Genomic DNA, 11535 nt, shown 5'->3' with positions numbered 1-11535 from the left:
CGCAAGAGCAAAACTCTGTCTCAAAAAAAAAAAAAAAGAAGAAGAAGAAGAAAAAGAAAATGGTATCATATTAGCTGACAAAACATACGATTTTTCTACTCCAGTTTTGTTTTCTTCTTCCCCAGCAAGGATCATGATCTTCGTAACTATCAAGAGGAGAATAATGTAAAGAAAAAGTGACAGGGAGACACATAAACAAATATGGTATAGTTAGCAATCTTAAAACAAGTGAAGTCCAGATTTGTATGTGTTAGGGTACTGAACAAATGTATGTATCTGACTTTATAAGAACCACCATTGATCATCTTTTATATATTGTAGAGAATAGAAGTGATCAGAAAACAGAATTAGGATTAAAGGACAGAAAAGAAGACAAACATTTTACCTTCAGGTTTCTGGCAATAAAAAATGCCTGATAGAACAAGAAGCTTCTTTAAAGAATACTTTTGTCTTTGCAAGAATTTGTGCAGTAGCTAGCTCAGGGTTTCTCAACCTTGGCACTTTAACATTTGGGGCTGGATAATTCTTGATATGGGGGAGATGTTGTGTGCATTAAAGATGTTTAGCAGCATTCCTGGCCTCTGCCCACTAGACGTCAGCAGTACCTCCTCCCCAAGTTGTGATCAGCAAAAATGTCTTGCCAAATGTCCCTTGTTTGGCAGAATCACCCCTAGTTGAGAACCTCTAGGCTAGATAATCATCTTTTAGGTTTCCTATAGAAGGACTTCTTGGTAAAGCATTGGGAAGAATATCCATTCCGGCAGATAAAGTGACAGCTAGCCTGAACTGCGTGTGTTTATTTTATACTTGTGAATGGGTTTGCCCTCCTCCACTGGCCACAAGCCCTACATTTCCTTTTGTTCTACAACAAGCCTTTTAACCTGTGTTTGTGTCTAAGGACTAACAACTAATCTCCTCCCATCCCCCACCTCTCTGAAAGTTAAGATTTCCAAGGAGCTAAGGAATGGAGTGATCCTTTTGGGAAGGCTTTGTTGGAATAAGTGGAACTTGACCTACTTCTTAAAAAACAAAGCATTTTAATAATTGGAGAAAAGAAGCAGGTCAAAGTAGGACAGATGTACACAGCACTAGTCAGGTTGCACACACAGATAGTCAAGGGGAGGAAAAAAATGAACAAGGGTTAATTCAAGCGCAGGAATAGATCAGGTTTCCTATAACAGAAAGTACGTGTAGATTTATGCTATTTAGAATAATTCCTTCTTCTTAAAAAGACCCTGTTACTACTTGTCAGGCATCTTTCTTCCATCCCTACCCATTTCATTTGTATATTATCTCACAATTCAAAGAATATATAAATCTATATGTTTGGAATGTATTTTTACCTGTCCTCATTGCCTCCTCTCCTGTTTTTATACTTGCTGTTCCCTCTGCCTCAAGTTAACTCTGCCCTCCTCCTTGCCACCTCGCATTCTCATCCTTCAAGACTCTGCTGAGCTCACTCATGCTTCATGGTCCCTGTCTTCATCCCTAGGCTGAATGAGCTGCTCCCTCTGTGCTGCCGTAGATGTGTCTGTCTATGCCGACAAAGCACCTGTGCATTTTACTGTTGTGCGTTGGCTTTTGCCATTCAGTAGGGAACTCCCAGAAGGACAGGAATTTGCTCACCTTTGTAACTGCAAACTTTATACAGTATCTTGAATGTACTGAGTTTTTAAGTAAATCTTTGTCAAATTAACTTGGTTTATTTAAATTTATATTCATGGTCTTTCAAGTTTAAGAAGTATATCAGTTTTGGTATTTAAGAGTCTTTTTGACTTTTAAAACTATAATGTTGGTATCTTTCTTTTTGAAGTAACTCAGAACTTCAAAAAGAAGTTTTAACTTATTCCACAATGCCTTAGAGTTGTCATTTTAACATTTATATTATAATGAGCTTTTCCCAAAAATTGGTTTGTTTTCTGATCTAATGGGAGTCAGAAAATGACTGAAGCTAGAATTAAGAGTTGAGCCATTTGGTGACAAGAGATTTAATCACGTTCATAGCTCTTTGGATTCTTAGAAAACTTTCGTAGGCTTTCTAGTTTATGTATAATATATTGAAATATATTAATGTATGATATACACATATAATTTGTGTTATACAAGGTATCATATAAACATAAAATAGTATTAATATTATTGTTACTGTTATCTTCCTGAATAGTTTATTCATATCAAATTATTGAGGAAGAAATGTTTTAAGCTATAGATTGTTGGGAAGAAAATCTCATTTCCAAGAATACTTCTTTTGTTATCAGATACAGTTAAGGCATACCTGGCATGCCTATGACCTGGAACCCTAATCCTGATCTAGACTGATCTTCCAAACCAGTGTTCATAGAAAACTGTTCTGGGAGATGGGTGTTAATGGTTAGATGTCAGAAAAAAAGGTTCATGATAAATAAATTGCATAGTATATCCCTTCTTGGAGATCCACAATGTGCTTTTGGCCAATTAAAGGCTTATAAAATCTCTGCAGTAAATAAATCTATTTTACCTTGTGTAACCCATCATTTCCAATACTTAATACAGCACAGAATGCTGTTTTCCCAGCACATCTATTAATATCCTGTAGAACAATGTTTTTTAGCATACCAATTTGGGAAACTGGTCTGAAGTAATTACTTTTTCTAGTTAAATAATCCATTTTTTCAGACCATTTGTTTCTTACGTAATACTGTCTAGCTAATGAAATCATATTGGATTTTCCCCAAATATGTATTCACCAGACATAGTACCTCCAAGTGAGAATACCATCCAGCTTGCTCAACTTTCCCTTCATCTTCCAGACCTTTGTAAAATGTGCCCTTATTGTATACCTGCTTTTACATTTATAATATTTTAAGACCTAAAGCTGATATTTCTTCTTCTCCATTACAGCAGTTATCTAAAATAACTATTAACATGGTTTTTTTGTTGTTGTTTGTTTGTTTTTGAGACAGAGTCTCGCTCTGTCACCTAGGCTGGAGTGCAATGTGTATCCCACTTTTAAATACTTTGCCATAGTGTTTTGGAGGCAAATAAGTGTTTTATAAATGTTGGAAACTACCAGCCTTTTGGAAAATAGACATAGGAAATAATTTTACCAAACCTGCAACACTAAAACTTTTTAGTAGTCAATAGAAAGTTTGTGTTACTTTCTAAGGCCAGTGTTGTGCTTGTGTGTAGAAATATGGTATCTTACTGTTTCCATTTTTCTCTAGTTGATACACCAAAATCGGCAAGCTATCTTAAACCAGTTTGCAGCAACTGCTCCTGTTGGCATCAATATGAGATCAGGCATGCAACAGCAAATTACACCTCAGGTAATGTGAGAAAACCAGACGTCATTAGTACTTCTTTAACCCACACAGTGTTTCGTAAAGTGTTGACTTGAGTGTCTTTGAAATGGTCTGTGAGCTGATCTTTTAATGATGTTTGTAGTGTAGTTTTCTTCTAGAATGAATTAATTACTTTGATACCTCTTACTGATATTTGATCTAAAGCAAATGGTGCTTTGTTTTGTTTTATTGTTATTATTGTCATTGTTACTGGATACCGGATGACTAAGTAGAAAAAGCTCTTATTGCTGTAGTGAATAGCACCAGTAACAGGAAGCCTCTGATATGAAACTATGTGAACGGTACCCGAAACCTGATCAAAACCCAGTCACATTGCTAAGCTGTCTTAACTATCTTGTGTACTATATTCAGTCTGAACATCAGCATTTTCTAGCTTTTATTTATTTTTTAAATCCCTTTTTTAATAAACCCAGTGCCATTAGAACTTTAAACATAAAAAGAACTAGGTGGACTTCTAAATGTTACCTAGTACTCACTCCCTACTTTACCCCATACATACTTAAAAATTTTTTGTTTCAACTACTTACTTTTATTTCATAACAAAGTTGATGTAAAAGTCTGAGAGATAAGGAATTTTAGAGAGGATTCAAACGGTATTCTTTTCCTCTCCACAATATGGAACTAGATGGGTTACGGGCAAATACAGGAAGCCAGCACCTATATTATTAAAAGGGATAAGTACAGCCATGCATCACTTGAAGACAGGGATATGTTCTGAAAAATGTGTTTTTAGGCAACTTTGTAATTGCGCAAATGTCATAGAGTGTATTTACACAAACCTACATGGTATAGCTTACTTATACATCCTGGCTATGTGTATATCCTATTGCTCCTAGGCTACAAACATGTACAGCATGTCACTGTACTGAATACTGTAGTCAATTGTTATGGTATTTGTATATCAAGACGTACCTAAACATGGAATAGGTACAGTAAAATACTGTAGTACTATAACCTTATGGGACCACCGAATTTGGTCCATCGTGTGCAACTGAAATGTCTTATTACTAAAATGCCTTATTGCTGAAATGTCTTTATGTATCACGTGACTGCATTGACTGAAGCTGTTGGTAAGCAGCAGATATTGACATCTTCATGGATCCAGATTTCAGTTTCTGTGTCTTACAAATTATCAATCTTAGTGCTAGCTAATTCAGGAGTAATTAGGTTGTAAGGAAACAAGACCCCACTTTTGGATTCACATAAAGATAATTCCTATCAGAAAGTCTTATTTCATAGTGTCTTCTAGATTCAACTGTATGTAGTTGGCAAGAGCTGTATGCTTTAACCAGATTCTCAATCTGAATTGACATTTTCTGAAGAAGCCTTTATTGATAAGCCATGTTATATTGAAAAAGTGATTTTAACCTAATTTGACCACTTTTTTCCTCATCCATAATATTGCAACTGTTAAACCACTTACACTAATGCCTGGAATAATCTGAAACTCCAATAATAATACAACATAGCTCTTTTCATTTATTTTTTTTTTACTATTTTATTTCTACTTCTTTTTAAGTGATATTTTCTTAGGCATTGGATCCTAGATTTCTGAATCTTCCTTTTTTAATGGTATTTGTAGGTTTTTTCTAATTGTAAAGGTAATACATGTTCATTGTAGATAATTTGGTAAATACAGAAAAGTATAATGAAGAAAATTAAAATCACCTATAATCACATTTTATTTGTTTAAATAAAGTCCGATAATGATCTCAGTGAGGAAAGAGGAAAACTAAGTTTCTTCTTACCAGAAACACAGTAAATTTTTTAAAATTGAAAAAGTCTTCTAATGATCTAATGAAGGACAGGACAGAAGTAATTAAGCACATTTTCTTTCACCTCCTTATGGTTTTCATGTTTCTCTTAATAATGTTCATGGCCAATATTGTAATACTAATCAATATATACTTTCTTTGAATTTTTCAGTTCTGTGTAACTTTTAATTGAGAATTTACGTACTCGTTTATAATGGTCAGATATTGTTTAGCATTTCTTGACTACTTTTAGTCTGTAAAATGTACTTAATTCATTTTTTCTCCTGTGTTTGTTACTTGAGGTTTTTGTTCCTTTTCTGTTTTAGTTTCCCTTGTACAGTGATAATTGCTATGTACTTTATTGCCTCACGAAAGTAGGCTTTAATCCAATAAACTCTCCAGGAGAGAGAGTGATTATAATAATTTTAGTAAGTGAGTTTTTTCCTGCTTTTCAGCCACCCCTGAACGCTCAAATGTTGGCACAACGTCAGCGGGAATTGTACAGTCAACAGCACCGACAGAGGCAGCTAATACAGCAGCAAAGAGCCATGCTTATGAGGCAACAAAGCTTTGGGAACAACCTCCCTCCCTCATCTGGACTACCAGTTCAAATGGGGAACCCCCGTCTTCCTCAGGGTGCTCCACAGCAATTCCCCTATCCACCAAACTATGGTACAAATCCAGGAACCCCACCTGCTTCTACCAGCCCGTTTTCACAACTAGCAGCAAATCCTGAAGCATCCTTGGCCAACCGCAACAGCATGGTGAGCAGAGGCATGACAGGAAACATGGGAGGACAGTTTGGCACTGGAATCAATCCTCAGATACAGCAGAATGTCTTCCAGTATCCAGGAGCAGGTAGGAGGGTCACAAGTTTATGTTGTTCTAAGTAATCCATACAGGCTTAGGTCTCTCTCCACCTTCATGTCCTTGCTCGGACATTAAAACAGTGTGTGGAAGAGGAAAGACACTGACATGGGAGTCTGGAGACCCAGGATTCAGACTCAGCTTTTGACACTAAATGACTGGTTTGAGGCTTATCTCCCTTTTGTAGCTGAGATGATTGAATTAGAGGATCTGTAAGGACCTGTCTGACTCTAAAATTTTGAGCATTTTGTATACAAAGTACATTCCCTTTTTTTTTTTCTTTTTTGTTAGACGGAGTCTCACTGTGTCATCCAGGCTGGGAGTGCAGTGGCGCAATCTCAGCTCACTGCACCCTCCACCTCCTGGGCTCAAGTGATTCTCCTGCCTCAGCCTCCCGAGTAGCTGGGATTACAGGCATGCGCCACCGCACCCAGCTAATTTTTGTATTTTTAGTAGAGACAGGGTTTCACCATGTTGCTCAGACTGGTCTTGAACTCCTGACCTCAGGTAAGCCACCACACCCGGCCTGTTCTCTTATTTTTTAATTTCTCTCATTGATCTCTATGAGAATTCAATGAAAGTGTTCCCCACACAATGGATTTTAGTACATTAATTCAAAATTCACATGTAGTTTTTTCATTGTGTGTGAGATTTTGTTTTTGCCAATTTGCACAAGGATAATTTATCTCCACAGGGTATCTCAGACTACTCATTGGTGTCATCACTCTCAGCTGCTGCTGTTGCAGCTTCCTCTCCAGCCTCAGTCAACTTTCTGGCTTCCAAAAATTTTTTTCTTTTTTAATCTTTCTTTGGCACTGACTTCCATTCTCTTTGTCCTGGGTGATAATATCTTTTCTTATTTCTTTTCTGTCACTTTGAGATTCTAATAGGTAATGACAGTGATACACACCTGATTAGTCTACTCTGTTTAATCAGACTTTTATGCAAAATTAATTGTCAATTCCTGAAAAATAATTGAAATAAATCCCTTGATTATATAAATGAAAGAAAATAGGTAAGTTTTAAGACTGCTTAAAAATGAATTTCAATGAGAAGGCTGCTGTTTGACTTGAATAAAATGTCGAAGTTATACAGATATTTTTGACATGGCAGTATGCTTATCAGTTTTGATGGCCAAATCAATTTAGAGTTTCCATTGTGATGGTAGCAAGTACTAAAATCCTTTGACTATCAAATGAAGTATCTAAAGATTTGTGCCAGAGCACCAGAACTTTCAAAGAGATTTTAATCAAAATTATGCCACATCAGTTTCTTTGTCCTCAAGACAATGAAGTCATCTTTGGCTGGTTTATATCACTGACACTATCTGTGTGGGCAAGAAAAGGATTATAAATCCATATTTTAATTATATGGTTGCCTGAACAAGAGTGTGGCCTTCAAAAGGATTTTGTTTCCATGTGTCTTACAATTTCTGTATGCAAAGAATTTGACAAAGCTTTTTCACTTTAGCTTGCAGAAGTACTTCCTCCAACATTAGAAGACTTATGTAGTTATCTGCATCCCCATTCCTCCTCCAAAATGACAATCTGACTAAAACAGCAAATGGGTTTTTAGCAGCATTCCTGATATTGATTGCAGAGCCCTAAATCAAAATATTTATCTCCTGCGTTAGGGGAAAAAACTAACTAGAAGTAAGCCAAACATTAATAAATTCCTTATGAAATTATTCTAAGGATTTTTTTCTATTAAAAAAATAGAAATAGTTTTTCTGTCCATTTTCAGGCATGCACTTTAAAGTTTCCTCTGGAAAGTCAAGAAAGGAGGACTTTATATCCTGCTTTCATTCCTTGACAAAGCCACCTGGAAAGGTGGGCCTTCAGTGCCCCGGTGCTCGTGAAATTGACAAGTTTCTTTCACAGCTGTGGGTCTAGTCTTTGATCTGAGTTGTGTCAGCATAGAACAAAGTGAGCTGAAATAATGGAGTGGGTGGAGCTTCCTCTTTCCCCGTACCATGATGGGAAAGATGTGTTGCCACCTATCATGAGTATCTGGTGCCTGAGTTTTTCTTCCAGACCAACTTTTGATTGACAAAAATATTGTCACAAAATAATAATTTGCTTTTTATAAAGTCAGCATTCATACTACAAACAAAACCCAGAAGCTGCGTGCAGTGACGAGAACAGCGGTTTCATCCAGTTGCAAACTGAAATGAAATGGCAGGGCTGTCAGTTCTCCCATGGACTGCTTCAAAATAATACTGGAAAAATGTTTAGCTTTTCTGGAAAGAATAAGAACGTTTAAAGATGCAATATTTTAAATTTCTGTCACCACTCTTAATTATAAACTTGCTCCAAATTGATCAGCAGTCTGGTAGAGGACCAGGTTTTGTGTTGGCACAAAATCAAGTTCTGGAAAAGTTCCAGCCTTTTCAAAAACAAAAACAGTTTATTGTGGCTTAAGGAAATCCAGATAGAAGGGCTCTTTGGCCTTTGTTGGTTTTATGCTTCTACTCCTAAGAAATAGGAAGTACCAAAATATATGTGTTCCCAACATGTTTCCAGGTTTGACAAATTAAGGTCCATAATCCAGCCCACTTGTTTTGGTTAATAAAGTTTTACTGGAACACAGCCATGCTTACTGCTCTATGTATTATCTATGGCTGGTTTCACACAGAAGAGTTGAGTAGTTGTTCAAGAAACTTTATGGCCTGCAAAACTGAAAACATGTATTATCTGGCCCTTTGCAGAAAAAGCCTGCTGATTTCTGTATTAAGTGATGACAGTAAAACCAATGAATAACTGCATTAGCTTTGCTTTATATCCTTTGCTTTCACCTCTTTCTGATTAATATAGGCCCCAAGTAAATAAAGGAACATGTAAGTCATAGTAATGGCAGAGTAAGTTTTCTTGTATTTCTGAAAACAAGAAACGTCTAGGCTACCATGCTATGATGATGAGTGTGCAAGAACAGAATCAGACATTTAGAAATTGTTGTCTATTAACACAGTATTCAAAGTAAATATGAGAAATTGGTTTCTTTAGTGTATCTGCCCACTTCATGGATTCCTTGAAGCCCATTTAAAGACCTCTTTTCTGTGAACTACAATAAAATCCTCTTCCACCTATTCCTCCTCAGTGATCTCATCTCCTTTTGGGGTTTCAGGGACCTTTACATGCTAGTGACTTCATTCTCTATCTCTAAACAGTATCTCTCAGCTCATATGTACAGCTGCCTACGGATGCACATACTTGCATTTTCAACCAACACCCCAAACTTAACTTGTACAAACCTAGGCTCATCAACTCCACGTTCCCTTTTATAGTTCTGTGTTCCAGCGACAGTAAACTTTCTGAGTTCTGAGAAACAGCACAGACCTTGTTCTCTTTTACTTCCAGGGGCTTTGTACATTCTCTATACTCTATCTAAAGTATTATTCCTTTACTTCTCATTCCTATTCTTCCCTCCTCTCAGATATATCTCCCCTGCAGAGTTTTCCTGGACACTCCTAATCATAAAGTACTTGCCACCCTGTCTTAAAACCACTTGTTAACCTAGGTGTCTTTCTTTTAAATAGCAAGTTCCTTACGTGAGCAGAGTGTGACCTTTTTAACCATTGTTTCTCCAGTGCTTAGCACAGTGGTCTCACAGTAAATAGATGCTCAATGAATCTTTGAAGAAATAAATTAATGGAAGTATGAATTCTAATTCTAGTTGCCACTGTCACGTGTCTGCAATGCTGGTTATGGTCGGTCTAGCAGGGAGACTTAACATAGTCTAGGCTGGCTGGGCACGGTGGCTCACACCTATAATACCAGCACTTTGGGAGGCCAAGGCAGGCGGATCACCTGAGGTCAGGAGTTTGAGACCAGTCTAGCCGACATGGTGAAACTCCGTCTGTACTAAAAATACAAAAATTAGCTGGGTGTGGTGGTGGGTGCCTGTAGTCCAGCTACTCAGGAGGCTGAGGCAGGAGAATTGCTTGAACCCAGGAGGCGGAGGTTGCAGCTAGCCAAGATCACACTACTACACTCCAGTCTGGGCAATAGAGCAAGCCTCTGTCTAAAAAAACAAAAACAAACATAGTCTAGGCAAAGATAGAACTGTAAAATTTTTCATCTAGAAGAACTAGATTATCTGATTGATGGAAGTTATCCAAGATCCAGTGTAGTAGCAGAACTGGGACCAGAACTCTTAAGTATTCCTCTAATTCATTACCCACAGGCTAGTTCTTTCTACTAAAACTTGGTCATTTCACAGAGGATTTTGAGAGAAATGAAACCACTCTCTATGATACTATAATGGTGGGTACATATCATACATTTGTCCAAACCCATAGAATGTACAATACCAAGAGTGAACCCAAATGTAACCTATGGACTCTGGGGTATGTTGATAATGAAGACAGCTATACATGTGAGTGAGTGGAGAAGGGGTATGTAGCTTCATTTATATAATCTTTACCAAAAATAAACAAACCCTATCTAGTGAAAGAAAAAACTATAAAGTCTAAAGTTACGAAATCTCAGTACCATCTACTCAGTTTTGCTTTGAACCTAAAACTTCTCTAAAAAATTAAGTCTTTTTTAAAATAATAAAATTAAAAGACCAACACTAAAAACAACAACAACAGCAAAACAAACAACAAAAAAGTCACAAGGGAAACTGTTCATTCCAGTATGGACAGGTAGAATGTGAGATGAGGCCAGAAAGAAATATCAAAAAGCTTGCTCTTGTACTTGGAGTCTCTTATTTATTGTTTACTGTTGACTCCACAAAGTAATATCCAGAATACGATCAGCATCTTGTCCCTCTCACATACATATTTTTCTTTCTCTGTTTTTTCTTTTTTTTTTTTTTCCTCTTCTTTTGAGACAGGGTCTTGCTCTCTTGCCCACGAGTGGCATGATCATGGCTCAGTGCAGTGTCCGACTCCTGGTCTTAAGTGATCCTCCCACCTCAGCCTCATGAGTAGCTAGAACTACAGGCATGTACCACTGTGCCCGGCTAACTATTCTATTTTTTATAGAAACAGATCTCACTATGTTGCCCAGGCTGGTCTCAAACTCCTGGCCTCAGGCCATCCTCCCACCTTTGCTTCCCAAAGCACTGGGATTACAGGCACGAGCCACCACACCAAGGCTGTATTTTTTCTAAAAGAAATTAATTTCATCATAAATGAGGTTAAAAACACACTAATACAAGAGGTTTTTCTTTTAAGGATCACAACCAAAATAGTTTAAAATGGCGGGTTAATGCAAAGACATTAGAAGTGAAGATGGTGGCAAAACAAAAACAAAAAACCCACCCTCTAGAGTCATTCAGGAAAAAAAAAAAAAGCTGGGCGCGGTGGCTCACACCTGTAATCCCAGCACTTTGGGAGGCCGAAGCAGATGGATCACGAGGTCAGGAGTTCAAGACCAGCCTGGCCAGCATGGTGAAACCTCGTCTCTACTAAAAATACAAAAAATTAGCCAGGCATGGTGGCGCGCACTTGTAGTCCCGCTACTCGGGAGGCCGAGGCAGGAGAATCGCTTGAACCTGGGAGGCAGAGGTTGCAGTGAGCCAAGATCACACCACTGCACTCCAGCCTGAGCGACAGAGTGAGACTCCAT

The 11535-nt window shown here is 37.5% G+C and overlaps 1 protein-coding gene across 1 annotated transcript in view; it reads left to right on the top strand.

Annotated features, from left to right (window-relative positions):
• Window positions 1–11535, top strand: part of NCOA1 (nuclear receptor coactivator 1) — a 224037-nt gene that overhangs the window by 189655 nt on the left and 22847 nt on the right. The window contains exons 17-18 of the mRNA XM_011972701.1: window positions 3204–3305; window positions 5551–5953. Coding sequence (XP_011828091.1) covers window positions 3204–3305; window positions 5551–5953 — 505 coding nt within the window. The remainder of the gene's footprint in view (window positions 1–3203; window positions 3306–5550; window positions 5954–11535) is intronic.

Source organism: Mandrillus leucophaeus, unplaced genomic scaffold (genome assembly GCF_000951045.1).
Source record: "Mandrillus leucophaeus isolate KB7577 unplaced genomic scaffold, Mleu.le_1.0 Scaffold13, whole genome shotgun sequence".
NCBI lineage: Eukaryota > Metazoa > Chordata > Mammalia > Primates > Cercopithecidae > Mandrillus > Mandrillus leucophaeus.
This window is presented reverse-complemented; position numbering and strand designations above follow the sequence as displayed.